This window comes from Eubalaena glacialis, chromosome 11 (genome assembly GCF_028564815.1).
Source record: "Eubalaena glacialis isolate mEubGla1 chromosome 11, mEubGla1.1.hap2.+ XY, whole genome shotgun sequence".
Lineage (NCBI taxonomy): Eukaryota > Metazoa > Chordata > Mammalia > Artiodactyla > Balaenidae > Eubalaena > Eubalaena glacialis.
In genome coordinates, this window is record NC_083726.1 from 8,639,063 (window position 1) to 8,665,739 (window position 26,677).

A 26,677-nucleotide genomic window follows, 5' to 3' on the forward strand; every position below is an offset into this window, starting at 1 on the left:
GGCTCCGTCAAGTCTTCCCTCCCCCCACCCCAACAATTCTTTTGAATTCCCCTCCCTCCCAAACATGGTAGACCTAAGGACGGAAACACACCCAGTGCAAACAAAGTTAAAAAGCTATTTTTTTTTTCAGTATATATGTTTCTTAGCAACAACTTCCATATAACATGAAAAAAGTGAAAAACTAGAAACTAATTTTTTTAATTTTTTTGTGTTTAAATTTAAATGGTATGTGTACTTGCTTCACATTGTCTTTCTAGGTTGGCGTTCATGATTCAAGTATTTCAAGAGTGATATGTTCTCTTTTTGGATTCATATTCCAAACGAAAAAACTGAAGTTATAAGGGAGGCAACTATGTGCTCAGACAGTCTGTCAATGACCCACCTTTTTTTCTCTCTCCGTTTTCTTTTTTCCTTTTAAAAATGTATTTATTGCAAGTTGAAAAAAAAAACGAAAAGGTCAAGTTAGTGCTGCTGCTGTTCCAAAAAAGGTCACGAGGTCAGAGTTGAAAGTTCTAAGTTCAGATTGAATCCGACCCTCCTCCCAGAAGGTCACCAGGTAGTAAAGGAGCAGGGCTGCCCATCCTATGGGGGTCTTCCACGGTCGGGACTCCCCACAAGCTAGAAGAATAGTTTGGGGGTCCCCACAATGAAGCGCCAGCAAGATCGGCCCCGCTGCTGCCACCAGCACTGCTGCTCCATTGCCCGAGCCCTGTGGACCCACCGAAAAGATTCAGAGCAGGTCCGACGGGATCTGACTGGGTCTGGCCGGTCTCCAGGGACTGCCAACCCGCTGCGGGTGCACTCGGGGTCGCCGCAGGGGTAGGGGGCTGAGCTTGTGCCAGAAAGCGGCTAACTTCATCATCAGTGGCAAACTCAGCCAGGATGGTAGTGTTTCCCAACACACACCTGGAAAAAAGGGGAGGGAAAGAGCTATGCATTTGAGGAAACTCCTAAAAGCATGCACAGGGACTGAGTATTTTGAGTCCTCACTGCTCAAAAGCGTGGTCCTTTGACTAGCAGCTTCCACCTCCCCTGGACGCTTTTCAGAATCACAGGATCGGAACCTGCATTTTAACCAGACCAAAAGGTGACTGAGAAGTACTGATTGAGAACAACGTTATCACTCAATCTCCAGATATCCAAAGACTACTGGAGAATATTATATATCAATATCCCTTGGGATATGGAATTTGTATGTCAAGTAAAATGTCACCTCTTTTTTTTTTCCCCCTTGGGGGTAAAAGATCACAGCCCCAAGCATCAAGGTGACCCAGCTCCAGACACCTGAAGTGCTGCTTCGTCTCAGGGCCGGGCTCACTGCCTGACCTCCCCATCACTTGCTTGTTCTGTGTGTACCTTCCTGTCATGGCATCTGCAGCCACGGGGAGTCAGCTCCTCCCGTTCACCACCTTGACAGTGGGGGGGAAGAGGATAGTCAGAGTCTGATCCAGCCCCACTTACTTCAGGCAGAACCCCTGCTACCCACTAAGACCACAATATTCATCATCACCCACAGAGGCCAAAGAAAGCAGCTAGATCCTATTATGAAAAGGGACAGCACTTACAACGTCTCACATTTCATAAATACTGGATTTGTTTCATGGTACTAAAAATTTACTCACTGTTTCACAAATCTGTTACTTTTGGAATTCTGATTATCGGATACAAACAGGACAATCCATGCTTACATAGGTAGAAGAGATTAGCCACCTCGGTACTCAAGCAATTGCTCATGTCATGATGCCGTTTGTGTGCATGTTCTCGTGCATCTCTGTTTAATTAAGCAGGTGCCCGAATACTCACATGTGCCTCTTCATGCATGTTTGTCTCAGTGAGCGTAGGCTGGGTACTCACATGTGCAGTGCAGTTTGGGCCTTGGCCGCCTCCTGTTTGGTGCTGTATCGGATCAGGGCAGTGCCCTGGGTTAGGTTCAGATGGAATGTCAGCAGTGGGCCATGCTGCATGCAGATGGTTCTCAAGGTTGACCCATCAATCTAAAGAGTAATGACAGTCATGAGATAATAACTGGTGATGGGGTGGGAAAGGAAGTCAAGTGACCTTTCTTATATTTGAGAATGAGAAGGACTTCCGGTTTGTAAATAACAGCATTAGTACTAAATAAGTCTCGGAGAGACAAATGAAGAACTCAAGGCAGGGAAAGACTGCACTGAATACAGAGGTCTTCAAGGCAAATCTTAAGATATTCAAAGCACTGGGCTCAGATCTAATGTGGCCATTTTGCACATAAAAAATTTGTATAAATACAGCTCAAAACAAAAGCATATGATTCAACCTGTGGTCTATTTTCCTTAAGAGGTAAACAAGTAAACCTATGCTGACTGGTAGAGCCTTAAAAAGCAGAAATAAGACGGTAACCAAATAAGAATGTAAGAGAACATGCAAAGTTCTGAGCATGATTACTAATGTAACATTCTTCCAATCTCACAAAAAGCTACAGAAAAAAGACACGAACAAGAAAGGCACTGCTAACCATCTGACGATTTAGAATGCTGACGGTTGACCCAGCTCAGACTATTCTGACGTCTCTTTACTCCTACTCTCGCCATCTCAAGGAGAGACTCTACTTCTACCTACTTCTCTGTGCCTTCTGCTGCCCTCAGCCAACGTGACCAATGGTTTTTTTATAGCTGCTCACCCTAGTCAGACTCTCAGCATTAGGGTGTTCAGTGATTAGGGACAATTGCCCTTCCTCACCTATGACTTAGAGAACAAATCTCTTTATTCCCTCCGATTTAGTTGTATCAAGATCTTTACTAGGTTTATTGAAGCTGCTCAGTGCAACATTTCAGTTCATTTTTTGGGAAGGGAAACAGATTACTACTGGAATAGCCTTAAAAAGTTGTGCTACTGGCAGCAGCAGTGGAAACATTCTGTGGTTTTACCATGGAAACCCTACAGGATGAAAACTGGCAGTTTCACCGTAATTCTTTACAGAAAATGATGGGACAAAAGCTCTTAGCATTGTTTTATAAATGACAATTGACTATATAAGCATGTCAGTATATACCACAAGTGACTTTTTTAGGATAGATGCCCTATAAATAAATTGTAGGTGATGACAAGTAAATTTATCCAGGTCCCCCAAAAATGTGGCCTTATAACCTCCTTTTAAGCTATGATTGAGATTAGTGAGATGTCTGCTATTAGGTCGTTTTGATTTTTAAATGAATCAATTCTTTCTAACACAAACACAGCCAATTCCTATATTCATTTTTTAAAAAAATAAATTTATTTATTTATTTATTTATTTATGGCTGTGTTGGGTCTTCGTTGTTGCACGCGGGCTTTCTCTAGTTGAGACGAGCGGGGGCTACTCTTCGTTGTGGTGCGCGGGCTTCTCATTGTGGTGGCTTCTCTTGTTGCGGAGCACGGGCTCTAGGTGTGCGGGCTTCAGTAGGTGTGGCACGCGGGCTCAGTAGTTGTGGCTCGCGGGCTCTAGAGCACAGGCTCCATAGTTGTGGCGCATGGGCTTAGTTGCTCCGTGGCATGTGGGATCTTCCCGGACCAGGGATCGAACCCGTGTTCCCTGCATTGGCAGGCGGATTCTTAACCACTGCGCCACCAGGGAAGCCCGCCTATATTCATTTATATACATATACAAATGTAATGACTATTTTTTCATTTTATTTACTTATTTTTAAATTAAAAAAATTTAATTGAGGTATAGTTGATTTACAATATTACATTAGTTTCAAGTGTATAACATTTTTATAGATTATACTCCATTTATAGTTATAAAACATTGGCTATATTCCCTGTGTTGTACAATATAGCCTTGTAGCTTATTTATCTTATCCATAGTAGTCTGTACCTTTACTATGTTTCATATGATAATACAGGCTCCTTTCAACACTGCTTCTCTCATCCTAACCATATTACACCCACAGCACTGTGACAACTTAGAAATAATGAGGCATGTTTTGAGGATGGTTATATAAAATGTCTATACTTCAGTCAACTCTTCGCTAAATAAATAACCCAGGGCTTTCAGCTGAGTTGATTAGATATGGAGATTAAGAGCCGTTCCAGACAGTTCCTCATGTTAACTGTATTTAGAAAACTGTCCATCTCAACATGAACCTTGAAATACGAGCCCCAGATTTACTCCCCACAAATAGGTTCACTAGGCAAATAAATTTAGGAGAATCTGTACTTCCCCACAGAGGATCATAATACATGTTAAAGCATAGTAAAGGGTCTAAGAAGCCTCATAATGAAGGCACCTGCTTAATTTTGTTTAATCAAGTATGTATTACAAACATATTAGGCCAGAGACCTATTAATATCCCATGGGAACACTCTGGAAAATGCTGGCTTAGTAAAGTGTGCATGAATCCACTTATGAATTAAATGCCAGACAATTTACTCTCTGTGTCAAAGGGAGGGAGGTATAATTGATTCCTTTTTAACAAGGTGTTGTAAAGGTTGTGCTGTCAAGTCCAAATGAAGGCCCTGGGCTCAGTTTCCATGGGTTCATTTAACCTCATCTGAGTGCTCCATGTATGTTGCTGCAAATACGTCAGTTATCAGGCAACTCAAGCGGAAGGGAGGGAGGTTTGGTGCAAATGAAACCCCACCACTGTAACAACAACCCAGAGAGCACGTTCTGATGAGAGCAAATCAGTAATGCCATCTACAGAGAAGAAGAGAACAGACAGGAAATGAAAATTAAATTAACAGACAGAAATTCACACATACGGCATTTAAGCCACGAAATCCACACATTCCTTCCACTGCAGAGATGGATGGTTAATTGTGTATGAATGAAGCATAAAAATGGTTACCAGTGAGCCACAAGTCTCGTTGGATGAGTAACACAAAAACAGGTAACTTTTTTGCTTGGTTCCAGATTCTGACAGGCAGATCCACACAGCAAGTTATCTCTGCTAAACAGAATTCACCAGATCACCACCCCATGCTCACTATTTATAAACTACACGTGTCAACATCACCATGAAGGCAGGCGTGAAGCTGGGTGTCCAGCATCCCCCCAGCTTCAGAAGTAGGCTTCGGGCCTTAGCTGGGGAGACTCACCCCTGCAGGCGGGACCTCTCTGTGGTGACCAGGAAATAAACGAGCTCTCCTCTCTGCTAGCCCCACACACCTCGGACTTTCCCTCTCGTAATACAATCAAGTCCCATCCAGAAAATCCCAAGAAAGCGTGGTTACCTGTGGAGTGAGATTGTGAAGAACCAGCCAGTAACTAGGACGAACTGAACCACCATCACTCCAGGTGGAGGCTGGAAGCAACCAGAAAAAAAGATCAGGAAGAACGATCAAAAAATTAAGATAGCCACGCGTGAGACACATTTTCAAACAGCCCACAGGGTTCTTCTCTCCTTTTATAAATCATCTTCTCCTTCTGCCTCACTCTGACCTCCTTTATCCTGTCACTGAATAGCCAGTTCTCTTCTCCTAGACCTTGATCCTATGCGCTCTTGCGCCTTATTTGCAAGACAACGTTGTCCTCCCAGGGTTCTCATCTTTACTCCATCAGTACCTCGGGAGTTCCTGGGTCCCTCTGCCTTATGCTGACTTCAATTCTCCACTCAAGAGATACTTTTTCCTCTACCCAACAACCGTGATTTCCTCTGAGTTCATCGTGTCTTCAACATTTGTGTGAACATAAGCCCCTCGGGTTGGAACAATGATGCTCCTTTAGGCAGATCCTTCTCACCAGAGGCAAGCCGTGAGTCCTGTGTCCCCCACCCCCTGACTGAGCGGGGTGCTGTGCTGCTCCAGGGAGATGACGGCTTGGGGTTGGTCAGACCGGGAGGCGGGCGGGGCAGCGGTGTAGTGTTCCTTGAGGAAATATGGTTTTTCCACATCTTGTTGGAGAGATGAGTGGGGTTGTGTCCTATGGGATCTGGGGACCATGTCGATTTGTAATCAGGGAACTTTGCTGTAAGAAGAGAAAATTAAGGAGGAAATTAGGTTAGACAGGTCACTTTTGTTAACAAATACACATACGCACGCACACACAAATACATACGTGTTTAAATTCTAAAAATATTAAGGGCACAATTTAAGAGGAGCAGTACAAAATAATTTTGTTCTCTGAGCTTATCAAATATAAATTTTCAATGACTCTTACTCTGAATTGACAAATTAACACATGAGCTAAAGAGTTAGTAAGATAACTAATTCTCTACTGCTTTCTTAGCTAAACACAACCTGAAAAGGAAGATAAATTCAAGGGAAGTATTCTTAAAGTCATTAGTCTTACAGATATAGTAGAATGTGAACCCAGGCAGAACTAAAGTATTTATTCTATAAATACTTGCTGATTGAATGGAAAGTACATTAAAAATTAAACTTTTCTTGGTCCAGAATACTAGATAACATTCAAACAGATTTTTAAAATATAATCAACAAATATTCACTAAGGGCTTACTCTGCTTTTAAGGTGCTAAATCAGTGCTATGGATAATATAAACAGTTGTTCCCAAGAACTTCAAGTTCAGATGGGAAAACAGAAAAGATGAACAACAGAATTGGTAACCCAGGCAACATCATATATGTTCAACACACGGAGGAAAATGACAACGCTGGGCTGTCAGCAACGACTTTGCCAAGACAAGTCTTGAAGGATTGATATAAATGGACGGCTCAGCAAGACAGGAAAATAGAAACCGAGCTTCAACTTAAACTCTCTTTGTACCAAATATGTTTCTCCCCAGTTTTGGCCGAACAACATTTCACAGTAGCAGAGAGGTAAAGGAGGCCATAAAGGTCCGCTGGGGGCAGTTTCAGATGCTATCAGGAGTTTTTGCAGTAGATTTAGCAGGTAGTGTTTAAACTAGGGCCAAAATGTGGATGACAGCAAAGAGAATGGAAGAGAAGAAATGGATCTGAGAGAGAAGAAACCACTTGGGAGACGTCATCACTGGCTGGATCCAGCAAGCAAGGGAGACAGGAAAGAGTGAGGAAGAGGCGAGAGGGAAGACTGAGATGCTGCGACTAAGTGATGCACAGCAGCACCACTAAGAAAAAGAGTTGGTTAAGAAAGAAAGACAGGGCTTCCCTGGTGGCGCAGTGGTTAAGAGTCCGCCTGCCAATGCAGGGAACACGGGTTCGAGCCCTGCCCCGGGAAGATCCCACATGCCACAGAGAAGTTGAGCCCGTGTGCCGCAACTACTGAGCCTGGGCTCTAGAGCCCGCGAGCCACAACTACTGAGCCTGGGCTCTAGAGCCCGCGAGCCACAACTACTGAGCCTGCATTCTAGAGCCCGCGAGCCACAACTACTGAGCCCGCGCACCTAGAGCCTGTGCTCCACAACAAGAGAAGCCACCGCAATGAGAAGCCCGTGCACCACAACGAAGAGTAGCCCCCGATCACCGCAACTAGAGAAAGCCAGCGCACAGCAACGAAGACCCAACACAGCCACAAATAAATAAATAAATAAATTAATTAATTAAAAAAAGAAAATTTGTGAGGGTGAGGGTTGGAAATGTATACATTCAGTTTTAAACAAGGGTGATGCTTGAGTCATCTCTCGGGTGACCGCTTGTAAACGAAAGATAAAATAGTTAAAACAGAGGCATGGGCAGTTACAGGAATAAAAGAGGTGAAAATGAGTTTTTACATGTAAAGGTAGAAGCCCTAGGGGACTTTCCTGGCAGTCCAGTGGTTAAGACTGTGCACTTCCAGTGCAGGGGGCATGGGTTCAATCCCTGGTCGGGGAACTAAGATCCCACATGCCATGCAGTGTAGCCAAAAAAAAAAAAAAAAGGTAGAAGTCCTATAAAAGCATAATGTAGGGTGGTGTTTAGAAACATGGAATATGGAGTTGGCTCCTTTACACACTCACTTGGACCTGAGGCAAATTCTATCAGCTCTTTGAACCTCAGTTTCTTCATCTACAAAATGGGGATAATAGCGGGACCTCCCCCACAGACTTTGGTGAAGGTAAGATAAGAATTCACGCTGAAGGCTTAGCATGCTGCCTGGTCCTGAGAGGTTACTGTTGTACTGTTGCACTGCTGATATGACAGAGGTGGAAAGGAAAAGAAGACAATCTGTAAGGTCATTAACCCGCAGTGCCTTAGTAGGTAGCTAAGGATTTGTTTTATTTGCATTTGCCTGCATAAACGTCAGAAGCCTTAATGACTTTAATGGCTTAAGGTCCAACTTTTGCAAGACCAAGGTGCCAATTACTAATGATTGGTCTACCAATCTATAAGGTGTTGTGCTAAGTAAGTGACTTCAAAGGCTCTGTTATAACCAATAAGTTTTCCATTCCCTATTGTCTTGAACACACACACACACATACACACACACACGGAACTCAACAAATGTTGTTGGTAGAATTAACCAAGGTCCTCTTTTTTTCCCCTTGGCCATCTGCCCTTAGCCTTTGTCTGTAAGTGGAAGAATTTTTAGAGAAAAGCAAGCTCTAATTGGCTGCCTTAGGAATAACAACCTGGACTTAACTGGTTCTTCCCACGGCCCCTGATTTTCTTGGCAGACTGGTTAAAAGAAAAGCACTTGTGTCATCAGGATATAACCTCTGCCCTCTCAACACCCATAGCTCCCTGTAATTATGTCACCATCTGCCTTGGTCCTAAAGCTGTATTTGTCTCACCCTGCCTCTGTTGAGACTGCAAGTTCCCCAAGGACGCAGCCAATACAAGAGGTGGGTCTCCATCCACCCTGACCTATGCTGGTCAACTGCTATAGAGGTATTTATTCCTTAAGAAATAAACGCCAATTTCCTTTGTAGAAGGCAGCCAGACAGGAAAGCGCTAGCGAAGGGGCAGAACTGGGTCACACGCGTACCTGAAGTGCTATGAACGTTGCTGAAGGAGTTGTCAGAGGCACTGTAGGGCCAGGCACCAGGTGAAGGCAGCGAGGTGTTGAGGGAAGAATTAGACCCTTTGGATGACGAATGAAGAACGAAATGAAAACAGTGCAGATAAATGTCAGCGTAACTAGTGAAATACTAGTGAAGTATTTTATTTAACCTTTAATAAGAGGAAGGACAAACTATATCTAAAAACTAAATGTGAAAAGCTACATATTCCTATGTTTTCTGGTGAGATACCAGCAAGTACAAATGAAGCCACAGCCTGCCAAACATGAAAATACTGGGTGCTGAATAAACACGAGGGGCGTTTCACTCATTTACCTGTGGTGTTATCCCGCAGAAGTTGGTGGTCAGTATCTACAATGGGAGATGTGGCTGTACCCCCCAGCACACTTCCTGGGGTGACATAGGGGTCAGATTCAGGGTCAATGTTTTGGATACCTTTCCATGGCACTCCTGGTTGGAATTCTGAGATAAGGAGAACAAATGTTGGATAGAGGTAGGAAGTTGTTCAAAACGTGGTAAAGTTATTTTTTGATACAAGAAATAGATCTGTGAAAAGTCTAACGTCTGAATCTATTTTAGCTCAGATTTTCATCACAAAATTAAAAAAAAAAAAAAAAAAGAAAAAAAAAGTCGGCCTGAACATATACTTTGCCAGCAGCACTCCTGTGCTATCCAGACATGTTGACCTTCTCTCTCTGCTTGGGAACTTGATGCCACAGACCCTCAGGGTCTGGCCCCAGGCCCTGCTCCTGCTCTTCCTGCTCCCAGGCAAGTTCAGGCCTGAGGGCAGGGAGGCAGGATACAGTAGTGTGGTCTCATGACAACTGTGAGGCATCTAGGACAAAAACTGGGAGAAAATCTGAGTTGGAGAGGAGATATTTCTCCCACTTATCTCACTGGAAATTGGCTCAGATGCACAAAAGAAAACACATATGACCACTACTGCATGGAATGCCCAGGGACAACCAGCAGGAATAATTTGGCTTATCATGAGAAAGCCTAGAAAATATTTAAGTGTTTACAATTTTTTATCGGTTAATTTAAATCATATTTAAAGCTATATTAAACTTTTATTTTCCTAATCATGATGAGGAAGAACAGTATGTAGTACATATGAATATGCATTATACTAGAAACTATACATATTCATAGCTCAAATATACCCATATAGAAAGAGGTTTAGAAGGACATATACCAAACTTCTTGTTTTTAATTTTGCTTTAATAAATTAAAAGTTTTTTCTACAATGAAGATAGATTACTTGTATCAGAATAAAAAGAGAAAACAAATAGCAAATAGTCTCACTGCACTCACTACTGCGTACCTAGAACCTGATAATAAATACTTGCTCCGTGAATAAACTAATCAATTCACTGGACATTTCAGAAGAACCCACGTTACAAGGCATCCTTTGCATGGATGAATGCCAAGTCCCGGCTCCAAGGTCACCTTCTTTTACTCCCAGGCTGCACTCCACGGACTTCCTTTGGCCTATCTGTGCCTGTGCAGTATTTACCACAGTAACTTGCCTTGTAGGTGATCAGCGTTCACACCTATGTTCCTGACTGAACTCTACAGAGCAGAGACCCCCTCTAATGAAAATTTGCTATCTTCCCACAGCAAATTCTTCCCTGCTTTTATCAGACGATAATTACTGAATGAAAAAAATCAAAGTGAATGCCTTAGTAAAGGGAGTGTCAGAAGCACTCTGTTCAGAACCTGATATTAACAATTATAAAAAAAAATGATATCCCAGAAAGAACATTTCCTGTACAATACCTGGAGGCCAACTGGCATTGCTGGATTTACTTCCGATTTTATTTGTTGGTGGAGATTTGGCAGGTAACCAGCTATCACCAGCAGGACCCGTATGGCCACCCAGTGTGTCACCCGGGATGATATCAAACTGGTTGTATGGTGACCCTCCTCGGGTCTTACCAGGGGCCACTATAGCGCCTGAGAAAAGAGAGAGGTAACTAATTCACACCAGAAAGGACTCCTATGAGCAGAACTTGTTGCGCTTTCATTTAGAGGAACTCAAACACAGGATGCAGTAAAAAGAGTCCTGGAATCAGAGGTCCCACTTGAAAGCCACCGCATAATTAGGGAGCAGGATGACCATGACGACTCATCTCACCTTTCAGCCTCTCAGTCTGCACTTATGCACACAGCACTGTTCTCATTCCTGAACGTCCTGTTCAATTTTAAAATTCCAGGGTCTTATGAAGTTAACAAAACTTTCATCAACTACGAATCATACCATCATCCCCCCAGTTTTTACACTAATGACCTAGGGATGAGGAATAGGAAAAATACTCAACAATTTGCGGCACATAAAAGGGTTTTTAATTACATTTCTACAGACACCAACCCACCCAAGTCTTTAAGTGCTGATCAGGCCTAGTTTAGCTGGAAGAAGCAGAGTAAACAGAGGGCGTTCGCTGGGGAGAAAGGCATCTGCAATTGCTTTAAATTCCAAAGCAATGAGACAGCATTCCCGCCGAGGGTCTCTGCCAGCACAGGGCCAGCAGTGAACTCTGCAGCTCTGAGATCCACGGCTCCACACATGAAGAACAGCAAATCCTTTGTAAAACTGCTGTCCCGAGAGCATTTCAGCAGTTTTGTTGGTGCCCCCTTCATGCATTTTATATGCTGGGAGGCAGGAAAAATATTAAAAGCTTAATAATTCCCTTAAACTAACAAAAAATGAACTTTACTTTAAATGAAAATTTTGACCTCTGTGAGATACCATTCTACTTATCTTTCAAATGAATTTTACATGCGGTATTGTGTTACCTGATCTACTCTTAGGATGCTGTTTATGAACAGATAAAATTACTTCCAGGGTAATGTATTAAAATATTCGTGTAGGGACTTCCCTGGTGGTCCAGTGGTTAAGACTTAATTAATGCTTCCACTGCAGGGGGCACGGGTTCAATCCCTAGTCGGGGAACTAAGATCTTGCATTCCGCACGCCATAGCCAAAAAATAAAAAAAATGAAAATAAAATATTTGTGTAAATATCGATGAAAATAATCTGTTTGGTTTGGCCTAGCACAAGTATTATTAAAACTGTCTCCATGCTCAGCTAAGAGAAGTCATTCGCTTTTCTGGAGCCACTGACAGGAATTTGACTCAAGGGCACATAGTAGTGAAGTAGCAGGAAATGAAAAGCTCAATTACCTTGGGGATTGCTAAAGAAATGGGAAAACATTACCTATAAGCTCTAAAAAGGCAAGCGAGTATTCTACCTGTAAGATAGCTTCTCACGTGCCACTGTGCATTTATAATCATACATCTATCATGTCTTTGGGGACAAGGGGACTTAATGAATCATCAGCCTAAGGAAGCAGCCTAAGTGTCCAAAGCTATAGATGCTGAGCTTATTCAGTCCAGAAACAGATTTGATAATTTCAATAAATCATTCTTGATTTTGTAGCATGAAATCAAATGATAATGCTTAGGGACAGCAGGCAGAGAACTTCACGTGGCCACTTCACCAGCCTACCGGATGGGCACATGAAAGAGGGGTTTATAAAGGAACCCTGAAAGGCTCCAGACTGATGGGGCTGAGGCTGCCAGGAAGCCCCTGCAGGAGCCAGTCAGACCCCTATTTACACTTGGTTCTCATGGATACAGCTGAGCCCAAGTAAATTACTGTCAAATGAAACAAACATTGAAACAAAGGCTGAAGGAAGGTCCTAAGACCTTTTATCCATTTCACAGGGAAATGGAGATGCTCTTACAGAGAATTACAGAGATGGAAGAGCTGACCCACATTCACAACCAAAGCCTACAATTACAATGCCCTCAACTGCTGTCTTGCAGACACTGTAATTCATAAAGAACAAGAAAGCTTTGTGGAAAGTTCAAACCTCATGTATTGATCTATTAGTCATCTTTTGGAGATCAAAGAGCTCAAACAATCATCATGATATATATTTGTTATGATCTCTCTCTTGTAGCTCCAAAAACTGATTCTGTTCTCTCAGCCAATTTATTAGGGTTTTAACCTAAGGGGAGCTCAAGTTCACTGCTACTGCCCTCAACCCCATTGCAGGTGGGAAATTTTGCTCCCCTTAAGTGGAACTAGCATTTAAGTTTCTTATAATTTGAAATACACGCAACCCCAATCTTCCTCTCCTAGGTGATCATAGGATTTGGGGGAAAAAAATCAAGAGACTCATTAGGAAAAAGCTAAAATAGATCTGTGCTTCAAAGTAAGTTTATAGGCTACTTCGTCAAGGCCTGCTGAGAGTCGGAACAGCTCCAAGTCACGAAGCTTTGTTTGCTCTTACCATTTTTGTGCATATTGGCTTCCTGTGTGGCTACAGAGGGCAGTCCCTCCATCATGGAGGTCCACTGTTTAAAGCGAGACTCTGTTCCAGCCTCCTTCCCACCAACCATGCCGTAGTCCATGCCGCCAGAGCTGAAGCCTAAAATGGAGAACCACATTTTACGTCTTTTTATAGTATCAGTAACCAAGAGTTCTGAGGTAGAACCCATGAATAGCTTCATTTGTCACTTAAAGACCAATTCACATGAAGTTTTCTTCACTCAGAAACAGATATTTTGATTCAAAATGCTGATCCTGGCTCCTGCTTGCTAAAAAAGTGACGACTCTGTTCAGGCATGAAAACATGTACGACTGCCATCTCATTAAGACCATCTCAGTGCATGTGTGCATTCACTTATCCATCTGTGTCAAACAGAACGTGGGGCCAGCAATTCTCCAACTGAGATGGAGACGTCTACACGTCAAACCAACATGGTGGGCGCTTCCCTTGCGGCGCCGTGGTTAAGAATCCACCTGTCAATGCAGGGGACAGGGGTTCGAGCTCTGGTCCAGGAAGATCCCACATGCCGCGGAGCAACTAAGCCCGTACGCCACAACTACTGAGCCTGCACTCTGGAGCCCGCGTGCCAGAACTACTGAAGCCCATGCGCTTAGAGCCTGTGCGCTGCAACAAGAGAAGCCACCGCAATGAGAAGCCCACACACCGCAACAAAGAGTAGCCCCGGCTCGCCGCAACTAGAGAAAGCCCACGCACAGCAATGAAGACCCAATGCAGCCATAAATAAATATATAAGTAAATAAATAAATAAATCTATTAAAAAAAAAACCCCAGGGCTTCCCTGGTGGCGCAGTGGTTAAGAATCTCTCTGCCAATGCAAGAGACACAGGTTCGAGCCCTGGCCTGGGAAGATCCCACATGCCGCGGAGCAACTAAGCCCGTGCGCCACAACTACTGAGCCTGAGCTCTAGTGCCCGCAAGCCACAACTACTGAGCCCGTGCGCCACAACTACTGAACCCTGTGCGCCTAGAGCCCATGCTCCGCAACAAGAGAAGCCACTGCAGTGAGAAGCCCGTGCACTGCAATGAAGACCCAATGCAGCCAAAAATAAATAAATAAATAAATAAATAAATAAATAAATAAATAAATAAATAAATTTAAAAACAAAACAAAACAAAACCCCAACCTGGTGTAACAGCAGCTATTAAGTTGTGGCAGGGTCTCTGGCGGAGGAAAGGCTTTGCAGAGGGACACTGATCCTGGACCTAGGCTAGGTAGGCGAGTAAGTCAAGGAAACCAAGTACAAAGCTCTGACTGGTGACAATTAGGCGTGTTTAGGGAACGATGACAAGCCCAATGTGACTCCAATGCTTGGCTGCCTATGGATGCAGTGAGATGGGGTGCAATGAAGTGGCGTGGCGTGTAGGGTCTTCATGTATCAGGCTGAGGAGTCTAGACCTTTTTTTCCCCTCTAAGACAGGAGATGAAATTCTTCAGCAAGTGAGGAGAGATAACTAGACCTGTATTTTACAAAGAGACCTGACAGTGTGAGAATGGGGTAGATAGAATCTGGGAGATCAATTTGAAAAAAGTTTTTATATAATGACAAAGACCCCATAGCTTGAATAGGCAATTGGCAAGAGATTCAGTTTACTTCGCCATGTGCCGCCAGGTGTCAGGCTTTTAGCAAGGGTTTTGGCAGGTAACATTTTCCCACTGCACAGGGCTGGACAGGTGAAAGCCAGACAGGAGAGGCTTGCTGATGTAGCCTCACAGGGTCCACCATCCATTTTGGGTCAGAATGTATTTAATACTTTTCAAACTGATGCTCAAAAAAAGTAAAGGACTAAAATCAACCACTGAAACAGGGGAAGGGAAGAATAATGAATAAAAAACAGAAAAAGGAGAATGAGCCATAGATAGGGTGGCAACAACATGCAAGCATGGACACCCAAGGAGGTCAGCAGGGTTCCCACCACGTCTCAGCTCAGGTGGCCTGTGGGGTCTATTCTTCCCCTAGTGGACGTGCAGCTCCAACCAGGCCAGACTCCACGCTGTACCCACTTTACTCTCCTACCATCTGGTGCTGTCTTATTGGCCCTCAAGTTCCATCTATCCAAATCCCACTGGGGGCCCAGGTCACATTTTTCTCCCCTGTGCTTCTCTTGTCAGGGACAGTTTTATAAATGCACAATAAATCAAATCAGTTCTAACACCTTTCTTGACCTGTTTAAAATGTTGCTATTAACATACGGAACACTGTCCTTTCACACAGTTTGTAACTGACTTTACTAGTCCAAGTGATTGCTTGGAGGGTGTGGGTGGGGAGAAGTCCTTGGAATGAGCTGGAAATATTTCAGATTGAACCCTTCTTTTTATTTTATTTATTATTGTTATTTTTTAATTAATTAATTTATTTTTGGCTGTGTTGGGTCTTCGTTGCTGCGCGCAGGCCTTCTCTAGTTGCGGTGGGCAGTGGTTACTCTTTGTTGCGGTGAGCGGGCTTCTCATTGCGGTGGCTTCTCTTGTTGCAGAGCCCAGGCTCTAGGCGCACGGGCTTCAGTAGTTGTGGCTCGCGGGCTCCAGAGTGCAGGCTCAGTAGTTGTGGCGCACAGGCTTCGTTGCTCCGCGGCATGTGGGATCTTCCCGGACCATTGCTCGAACCCGTGTCCCCTGCATTGGCAGGCGGATTCTTAATCACTGCGCCACCAGGGAAGTCCCCGAACCCTTCTTTTTAAAAAAGAAGAGTTTAAGATATTTTCACTTTTGTCCTATGTGGCTAAAATGAAATGAGACTGGAGGAGAGGGAGGCTGAAAGGAACAAGGGCCTTCTCTGATACAGCTTTAGTGGCCTACGTGGGTTTACTCCTTGGGCAAATTACACCTCTACCTTTGACTTAGAAAACCAGCCCAAAGTGCCTGGATTCCAGGCCATCTGAAAGCTCGGTTCTAATCATTGAGAAAGAGCTTTTGAAAATAACCTGGGATTAAAAAGAAGAATGTAAGGGTTAGTAAGATAAGAAACCGTTCCTTATATATTAATTTTCTTTAAAGTTGCTCTAAAATTTAAAACTCACAATGAATTAAAGTTATTTAATTTCAGCTGCTTAGAGTTCTTCTGTGACACATAAAATGTAGAAAATTAGTAAGAGTTATAAATCTTAGGAGAGAAAAGAGTTTGAGCAGTTCCCCCTGAACCTTAGGTAAAGTGGGCATCTTTCTCATTAGAAACTTGTGGATCAAATGCCAACACGATATGGCAGCACCGTAACTAAACAATAAAGCGTGGTAAGGAAAAAAAACTGAAGAGGGCAAAAAAAAAAAAAAAAAAAAAAACCCCAAAAAACCACAGGAGATAACAGTGCCTTGAAAGGTCCAATCTACAAACCCAAAACTATGAGAGGAAAATCAGCGCAAGGTTGTATGTAACTGTATCTTTCTTCGACGTGACATAGTGACTGGCCTGACGTTAGAATAGAATGTGTTCAACAAATCTGGATGAAAGGAATTCTGTGCTCTAGAGGCTGCATTAACAGAAGGCAGAGGGCACTCCACTCGTGACCTCTGGGGCTGCTCATGAGCTATCACACCTCCAAACCCAGGAAAACACTGACTTGACTGTCCTTGCTATTTCATCAAACCAAACTTCCTCGGTCCATCAAGTGGCCTCCAGTAATTCTCCAGTTCCCCGACACAGAACTTCTAATCAAACAAGTCATTTAGTTCAGTCCAATGAATATTTATGGAGAGCCTAATTTGTGCCAGGCTCTGTGTTAGGAGCTAAGGTACATCAGAGATAAGACATGCCCCTTGCCTTTCCAGGGCCTCATTTCACCAGTACATTCCTTTTACCTCCCTTATCATTCTTACAAATACAAGCCCTTGGCTACCTTATCTGTCCTTGCCAGAATTACTTTCTTTGCCACACACTCTAATTCGTTGTCTATTCATCACTACCGCTTGTCTCAGGGCTTACCTCCTTAAGGAAACTCTCTCAAATTAACTTGTCCTTAATTGATCACTCCTTCACTCTCTTTGCCGTAGTTCTATATTTTCCACTATTACTTTGGTTGCAGATTAAAAAAACAAGTTCCTGGGGTTTTAAAATAATTATAAATGGATAAAGAAGATGTGGCACATATATACAATGGAATATTACTCACCCATAAAAAGAAACGAAATTGAGTTATTTGTAGTGAGGTGGATGGACCTAGAGTGTGTCATACAGAGTGAAGTAAGTCAGAAAGAGAAAAACAAATACCGTATGCTAACACATATATACGGAATCTAAAAAAAAAAAAAAAAGAAAAATGTTTCTGATGAACCTAGGGGCAGGACAGGAATAAAGACCCAGACGTAGAGAATGGACTTGAGGACATGGGGAGGGGGAAGGGTAAGCTGGGACGAAGTGAGAGAGTGGCATGGACATATATACACTACCAAATGTAAAACAGATAGCTAGTGGGAAGCAGCCGCATAGCACAGGGAGATCAGCTCCGTGCTTTGTGTCCACCTAGAGGGGTGGGATAGGGAGGGTGGGAGGGAGACGCAAGAGGGAGGAGATGTGGATATATGTATATGTATATGTATAGCTGATTCACTTTGTTATAAAGCAGAAACTAACACACCATTGTAAAGCAATTATACTCCAATAAAGATGTTAAAAAAATAATAATTATAATAAAGAATAAATTATAAAAGAAAGAAATCATCCACAGTTGCCCCTTTAATACAACTGTTCTAATCCATGTCCACATGCACATGTGATATTGACACATCATAATACCAGGGAAGATACAGTTATTCTTCTGCTATTTTAATAATCTCTACTATTCATAACTCTACTTTTCACTGGATATACCACACACAGAAATATTACATATTTTGATAAATTTTAAACATAAAAAGTAAAATTTTATTTGACATGCCCTTCCTGATGAGCGACTTTGCTTCTCGATTAGTTCAGATATTTGTGAGTGACTATGACTTAATACTAGAATGAGATCTAGTTCACACTATTCCTATTTTTAAAATTTTTGTAGACTTGATAAAGCACTAAGATATCTTACACAAATAAGGAGATGGAAAAAGGAGGAGCCTTGTAATTACATCAGTTATTTCTTTACATTCCTTTTTAGGTATATTTCCTCCCCCCCCCCACCCACTCAATAAAACAAATACTAAAACTACTTTTAGTATTTAGTATATATTTAGTATAAATACTAATTTTTAGACAGGTCATTATCACGTGACAATTCAATTAGGTATATTTTCCATTTTGCTAAAAGCAGAAAATTAGAAACCATCTACTTTACAAAAACAATCAGCTAGGGGGATTTCCCTCGTGGTCCAGTGGTAAAGAATCCGCCTTCCAATGCAGGGGATGCGGGTTTGATCCCTGGTTAGGGAACTAAGATCCCACATGCTGCGGGGCAACTAAGCCTGCGTGCCACAACTACTGAGCTCGCGCACCTCAACTAGAGAGCCTGCATGCTGCAAACTACAGAGCCCACGAGCCCTGGAGCCCACGCGCCACAACTAGAGAAGAGAAAACCCTCATGCCACAACTAGAGAGAAGCCTGCACGCTGCAACTAGAGGGAAGTCTGCGCTCCACAATGAACACCCGAAGCAGACAAAAAAAATAAAAAAAATAAAAAAAAACAGAAACAGAAATAGCTAAGGGTAACCCGTTAAGGAGTCATGAAAGTCATTCAACTTTTTAATTCTGAGAAAATATACCAGTAGAGGCTTCATCAATATTTATTAAGAAACTTAATTATTCTTGCTAGTCTTTAACCTACAGGTACTTTCTTTTTAGTTTGCTATACTCAGCACCATTTATACTCATGTATATTCATTCATTTTATTACAGCTTTGCCATATAATCTTTTTTGAAAAAATTTTAACCTGTATAAATGCTTTAACTATATTTTCATCAAAATCTTACAGCTATAGATTTTATTCAAAATAGCCAGCCAAATCAGACTTGTTTTCAGTCCCAATTTTTCAATTCCAAGAAATGTGGTAGTATGAATTAAGGAGAATTGTAACTGTGAAATAAATTGCAAAACGCATCTTGTAAGGCAGATTATAAGTGGTCAGATCACAATTAATATAAAGATCTAATAAAATTAATTTATCCATTGTTTAATAAGTGAGCAGATGTAAATAAGTCAATATGTTCTTCCTCCTTACTTAATTTGGATTATAATGCAGAACTAAATTTTTAAGTTACTTATGAAACAGGAATATGATTTAAAAAAAAAAACCCATGAAATTTCTTCCGTAAATGTACATATGTATATATACTGAACTCTGATCCTTTAGTCATTAGGAATAGTTAAGTATAATAATCACAAACAACACGATTAATCTAATAAGACATCATGATACAAATTTTCTATATATTTAATAAATAAGAGAGGTATACACTGCTAAAAATTAACAGATTTGTAGCCAACACATAGTTTTACTTTTTAATAGGGGGCAGCAGATAGTAAAGATGTTATAAAGACTGTCATTGAAATAAATACATCATGATTTTAGGTTTTTAACAACTAACTGACCAGTGCATACCCAGTCTAAAGGAAATCACATAAAAGTTTATCCACAGGCTTTACCTGATTCGCTGTGAAAACGTCTGTTTCAAAGAGTCAGTCTCACTAAACTATACTGCTCAAGCTGTTCAAAGGTGCTTTTCTTTCCAACTAAGACATACCCTCAGGATGAGTACTGAGAAGGCCTGAAAAGAACTGTGTTCTTAAAACAAGTGGAAAAGCCACTTGTGGCCTCCAGATGCTCTCTTTGCTTTATACGACTGGATTCCTTTTCAAGAACTACGCACCCTTTGACTAAAGCGGATGTAAAAGAAGCACAGTTGCCCCACTTCACTATCCTGTACAGTGTCTAAATTCAGAACAACTGAACACACACCAACACACCCAGGCTCTTATGTCAAGCTTCATCTGTAACAGAAGACACGATTCAGAAGGTGAAGACTGGAAACCCAGGGGTAATGGCACCATCATTAGTCATCAAGGGAGGCTTCCTCCTTGCCTGGAACCTCAGAGAAGCATGCTCTAATAGGATACGGGATGGTGGAGAATCTGCCCTTCTTTTATGTCATATGGAAGAAAGTTTATTTTGAATTTATAAGTCAGTTCTCAGGCAAATCATTTTTAAGTACAGCTGGTAGAACTTGAGGATCTGTAAATTAATTCCCTTACAACTATCCAGGATCAAGGAGTCCTTGAACTCTCTGCTCTTCTCTGGATGTGGCCTCCCCAGGGGGCAGTGGGCACCTCACAGAGCACAGAGAGCAGGGCCATTTGTCCAGGGTCACTTTGTCACCTGGGAGTATGGATTTCAAGTCTCCCCAAACTCTTGTTTTTGAGTTTGCAAAGAACAGTGTTGTCTTTACTGAAAGAAAATCTAAATGTTGTCAGTCTGAGAAGAAACCCACTGTGGGGTGTGGTACCTTTTTAATTTTTTAATTTTATTTTTAAATCACTGTTGCCTCGCTGATTGGACTCTGCTTACAACATGTTCCCCAGTTCTGAGAGAGCTACGATTTGCCTGCCAACAAATTCTTGATGAATGTCAAAGGTATAACTTTACTTGTGCTAATTCTATTTAAATCAGATGAGCTACTAATATCAGAAGAATTTTATCAGTTTGCCTTTTAATTTTAATATCAGTTCCCCATTTTTTCAAGAGAAGGTAATTTTATCTGGAGAGCTAAACGCCTCAACTTGTACATAATTTATTAGATTATAACCTCAGACGTGTGTAGCAGTCACAGCAGGTACAAACATTTAACTGGCTTGAAAAAACTCCTGGTGGTAGGAGAGCTGATTGCCACTCACAAGTAATAAAAGACTGCTTTGGACCCAGAGAAGGTGGAGGCCTGTCTCTGTTATTTACTGTGTGGTGAGCTTCAGGAAACCACTGAGACTCTAGGACATCAATAACTCAGATATCTCACCTGAAAGAGAGGGATACAAATATTCACCTACCCTGCACAGCTGTTGTGAAAACAGCGTAATGGAGGTCCAACCCCCGGGCTGAGAACATGACTGGCAGGTAATTTTCAACAGGCAGTTTTCATTACTTCACAGCTTACCAGAACCATATCCAGGTATCGGCCCTTTGGTTTGAAGGTCTGGGAGCCCCACATTTAGAGCGTTGGGGACCATGTTGTCCAGGTGCGGCTTGGGCCCAACGGGATGAGACGGCGAGTGCTTCATGCTGGGCTGCCTCTGCTGCTGCTGCTGCTGCTGCAGGGCGCTCACCATTCGAGCCAGCTGGAGGCGAGCAGGCACAAGGGAAAACGGACACGTGAGAAGCCAACACCCTGAACCGCACGGGGAAAGGCGGCATTTGAGTCGTGCTTGCCATCGAAGAGGTTAAGCAGAGATGCATCCCTCCCACGGAGCACCAGGGGACCCTTCCGGTGCCACGTACCTGCTGCTCCTGCTGCTGGCGCACGGCTTGAGAAAGCTTCCTCTGGTTCTGCAACAACTGCTGCTGCTGCTGCTGCTGCAGGAGCAGCTGACACGCCTACAAAGCAGGGGAGAAAGAGAGGACGAAAGTTTCCTAAGACAGACTGACTGGGAAAACTGAAAGGGCCTGTGAATGAATCAAGTGCCCGTGAGGGAAGCACCACCGAGTTCCCAGTCTACGGGTCACATTTACCTGCAGTTGAGCTGATACATCAACCCTTAAGCACACTCAACAGTTTGCATGAAATGAAGCAAATAAAAGCTAAAGAGAAAAAAAAGAAAAAAAGAAAAAAAGCAAGTAACCTTTTTAGCTATAGGAGGAAAATCTGCTACTTACCAACTGAAACTGGGGAATTTGTGGAAGCTGGCTCAGCATGGCAATTTGTTGAGGAGATAACTGGGGCCCCACATTGAAAAGACCTGGATTCAGGCCACTGTTGGGAAACTGCTTGAGCATTGAGGCAGAAACCTAGCCAAAAGAAGGAACTTTCAGAATTTATCAAAATAAAATTTTTTTTTCCGTGAAATGAATCTTATTAGAGCTAAAGCAAGCACTGCCAATTTTTTCCTTGAAAAATATTTATGAAAAATATTAAACGATTGGGAGAAATACACCAAAGTGTTAACAATGGTTGTCTTTGAGTGGTGAAATTACAGGAGCTTTTTAATTCTCTTTTTAGACTTTACAATTTTTCTACAATAAAAATTACGAATTTTGCAATCTAGAAAATATCAAGAAAAAAAATTAATGATAATATAACTTTTGTCTGAGAAGTTATTACTGGAAATGTGCTATAAAAACATCCACTGAACCCACTGAATCAGTGAGTGCCATGGAGAACAAACTTACTCCGTCTTCCATGAGTGGTAAATAGCATTCTGGTCAAAAGCTTAGTTCTAGAGGCAGACTGTGTGGGCCTGCCATTTCTAAGGTATAGGACTCAGAGCAAGTGACTTACTTAACCTTTCTAAGCCTCACTTTCCTTATCTCCAAAATGGTTGTTTGAGGATTTTACAAGTTAGTCCATGTCAAATGCTTAGAAATGCGCTCTGTACATGTTCATATTATCTCACAGGATGGTTCTTCAGATGTCCAGACAATGATTACAGCTCCCCTGCATCTCATCTCCAGGCTACATATGATCAGTTCTCTCACCTGTATCTCATTCAATTTCTCAATGCAGAGCCCAGGACAGAAAAGCCATTTCCTAAAGTTGTCTAATACTGGGTAGACCTGGCCATCACTAACCATTCTTCTAAAAGCCATGCTTTTAACAGTTCCTAAGATCTCAACTTCTCTGATGATCAACTCCTAACTCACACATTAAGCTTACTGTCAATTAAAATCTACAATATTAAAATTGTAGATGGGGCATTAAATTAAAATTACATGGGGTGTTTTACTCCCCCGTGTAATTTTTAAGCAGCTGGGTTTAAAAATTTTATTAATTTATGTTTTGATCCTTAGGACTTTACATTTATCTTTATATGCATGGCACATAGCAGATGCTCGATAAACACCTATTAGATGAATGAACCTCTCATATTTTACCTTACTAACAGTCACCCTTCCAGGCGAAGTCCAGGAATAGTCAATCATTTCTAATCAACACAACTGTTTTAGACAGCTTGTCAAATGACTTGTCAAAATAGAGATACAACAACTTTATCGTTCCTATAATCCAAAATTTTTTTACCAATCAGTGAAGAAAACGAGTTAAGTTCAAATATGTTAGCAAACTATGATTCTCGATTCCTAGTACAGGTGCTCAGAAACCATGTTTTTGATAATCTTGTCTAGAATCTTGCTTGGAATTGGCACCAAGTTCATCAGTCTTTAAGCCACTTTCCTTGTTCTTTCAAAATTAAAAAAAAAAAAAAAAATTCCCCCATTCTCCTTACTTCATTGTAGGGGAGGGGTGCTTCTTTCCCATTGCTGACCTGAGGCTCCAACAGAGGGGCATCCACCTTTATCATAACACTCTGGGCCTCTTTCCCTTACATCCTGGCAGCAAGCCCACAGGGAGGACTGCCCTATTCCAGTTACTAGGGGGTAAGTTTGGAATTCAGTATTAGGAAGCTCACATTCTCCAGTATCAGCTTTCTCGGTAGTAAAGAGAACGTTTAGGCCCCTGGAAGCCTTCCTCTTTTTGTCTTAAAAATTCAGGATTTGGGCGGGAAAGAGGGGTTGTCATTATTAAACTCTCCTCCTTGAAGACCCCAAGCATTCTTCAAAGATCACAGTCAGGACTCTGCAATTCTTTCAACAAATTCTTTCTCTGCTGTAGGATTTAATGCATCTTAAACCCTTTTGGTTGAACACCCTTATTCTTAACAGAGAAGACAAAAGCAGTAAAAATATTCTTTCCACTTAATCAGTCAGCATTATATGAAGAGTCCAAAGCTATGATTCCTTTCCCAGTCACCACATTGCACCAAACCAAGTTCTAAGACACTTTTGACCTGCCTACTTTTTTACAAGCCTTAACTTATTTTGTGTTTTAATCTCCCAGCATGACTCTCACACATTCACCCTTGCTTGCATACCCTTACTTTCCATCTTTTAAAAATGACCCTATAAAACGTGAGTCAACAGAAAGCTTTCATCAGAAGGCCACGGGGTCTTCCCATGTTACCTTTCTTTAGCATCACAGTCAAAGTTAAATTCTTCAGCTTCCTAATACTTTTGAGTCACTGTCCGCTACATTCTCAAGAATATCTGCCTATCTTTTCTTTGACACCTTCTAGTCTAAAAACATCTAAGTTCAAGTTTCCTATACTCGGCTCACCAACTCGTTTTCTTCCAAGATCTCAGGCAGTTGCACTTAAACTATCAATTCTCTCACTTTGGAAAGTATTTTGATTTAAAGTAATAGTTTGCCCAGCTGCTTCCTCGCTACTCTCTACGAGGTGCTGAGTGCTGCCAACCAATTAAAAAACTTGTCTGACGCGACTATATAAAAAGCAGATAAACAACAAGGACCTCCTGTATAGCATAGGGAACTATATTCAATATCTTGTAATAACCTATAATGGAAAAGAACCTGAAAAAGAACAGATATATAGATATATATAACCGAACCACTTTGCTGTACACCTGAAACTAACACAACATTGTAAATCAACTATACTTCAATTAAAAAATAAAAGATAAACTGACTTAAAAAACAAAACAAAACAAAACAAAAACCCACCTTATTTGATTTTCTATTTTAACAGACCCCTAGCAGATAGGAGCTCAAAGCAGGCACACCATTACTGTGCACTTTACCTCTGCACCAGTTTTATGGCCAGCATGAGGGACATACCTTCCACAACTCCTCTCAAATAATAATTCTTCTTCATCTCTCCTTTGAGTTCACCCAAATGGTCACCAGTGTGGCTTAACTTATTGTCTCTGATATAATGGTTCTAACCTCACTGTATTAAAAGTTTTTCTTTTTTTTGTTTGGGGGGGGGGCGGGAGCGGTCGGGGACAGGGAAGGAGGCCACGAGTGGAGATATATCCTACGCTATCACACCATATTCCAAACCAGAGTCTTAGACCATACCTCAGTGACTCATGAAATCGTATTTCTTACCTTCACAGTGTGAATCTTAAATTCATTTGGTTTAACAACTATACCAGGTTGAACTGTGTCCCCCACCCCCCCAAATTCATGCCCAACTGTGATCTGAGAATGTGACCTTATTCAAAAGTAGGATCTTTGTAGACATAATCAAGTTTCAGATGAGGACATAATGGATTACAGTGGGCCCTAATCCAATGACTGGTGTCCTTAGAAGAAGAGAAAGTCCAGAGACAAACAGGGAAGAATGCCACGTGAATATGGAGGTGGAGATGGGAGTGATGCATTTACACGTCAAGGAACACCAAGCCCTGCCAGCAGCCACCAGAAACTAGGAGAGAGGCACGGAACAGACTCTCCTGTGGAGCCTGCAGTAGGAACCAACCCTGATGACACCTTGCTATCGGACGTCTAGCCTCCAGAACTTGTAAGAGAATAAATGTCTGTTGTTTTAAGCTACCCAGTTTGTGGTCATTTGCTGTGGCAGTTTCTAGAAAAGAAACGAATACAATAACTCTGTTTGCAGGCCTGTGCCATCTGGTATGTTAACTACTAGTCTCATGTGGCTATTGAGCAGCTGAAACATGGCTAACCTAAGTGGAGATGTGGGTTGTTTTTTTTTTTTTTGGCCGCAGCACGTGGCATGCAGGATCTTAGTTCCCCAACCAGGGATCGAACCCATGCCCCCTGCAGTGGAAGCGTGGCGTCCCAACCACTGGACTGCCAGGGAAGTCCCGAGATGTGTTTTAAGTGTAAAATATACACCAGATTTCAAAGACTTGGTATTAAAAAAAGGAAAGTAAAAATTTTAATATAATTTAAAAACATTGAGTAAAGGTTGAAATGATAATAATTTAGATATATTGGTTTGCAGAATATATATTATTAAATTAACTTTACCAGTTTCTTTTTATCTCTTAGATGGGGCTACTAAAAACTTTAAATTCCATCATGTGGCTTGTGTTACATTTCTACCAGACCGTGCTGCTCCAGGCTGTCTGTACTGATCAGCACGTTTCTAACTTCCTTTCCAAAGCTTTCATCTATGATTCATGGGAAATCTCCTCTGCTTATTTTCTTTCCCAACCTGCTGGCCTCCAAAATAAAGAGCCATTGTCTGAACTGTCATTTCTCCTCCCTTCTTTCAGTTTTATTTTTTTAAATTTTATTTATTTATTTATTTATTTTGGCTTCATTGGGTCTTCGTTGCTGTGCGCGGCTTCTCATTGCAGTGGCTTCTCTTGTTGCGGAGCATGGGCTCTAGGTGCGTGGGCTTCAGTAGTTGTGGCTCGTGGGCTCTAGAGTGCAGGCTCAGTAGTTGTGGCGCACGGGCTTAGTTGCTCCGCGGCATGTGGGATCTTCCCGGACCAGGGCTCGAACCCGTGTCCCCTGCATTGGCAGGCGGATTCTTAACCACTGCGCCACCAGGGAAGCCCTCTTTCAGTTTTTTAAAATAGATTTATTTATTTATTTATT

At 42.0% G+C, this 26,677-nt stretch overlaps 1 protein-coding gene across 7 annotated transcripts in view; it reads right to left on the minus strand.

Moving 5' to 3' along the window:
- Positions 1-65: 65 nt before the first annotated feature.
- TNRC6B (trinucleotide repeat containing adaptor 6B) overlaps positions 66-26,677 on the minus strand; it is a 247,651-nt gene continuing 221,039 nt past the window's right edge. For 4 of the 7 annotated variants that reach the window (XM_061204453.1, XM_061204449.1, XM_061204452.1 and 1 more), the window contains 11 exons: positions 21,970-22,101; positions 21,595-21,690; positions 21,254-21,434; positions 13,133-13,270; positions 10,614-10,790; positions 9,150-9,296; positions 8,801-8,896; positions 5,699-5,923; positions 5,191-5,261; positions 1,855-1,994; positions 66-906 (listed from right to left, as the gene is read on the minus strand). In XM_061204453.1, coding sequence (XP_061060436.1) covers positions 519-906; positions 1,855-1,994; positions 5,191-5,261; positions 5,699-5,923; positions 8,801-8,896; positions 9,150-9,296; positions 10,614-10,790; positions 13,133-13,270; positions 21,254-21,434; positions 21,595-21,690; positions 21,970-22,101 — 1,791 coding nt within the window. In that variant the 3' untranslated portion in view covers positions 66-518. The remainder of the gene's footprint in view (positions 907-1,854; positions 1,995-5,190; positions 5,262-5,698; positions 5,924-8,800; positions 8,897-9,149; positions 9,297-10,613; positions 10,791-13,132; positions 13,271-21,253; positions 21,435-21,594; positions 21,691-21,969; positions 22,102-26,677) is intronic. The other 3 variants (XM_061204451.1, XM_061204454.1, XM_061204455.1) reach the window with 3 other exon arrangements.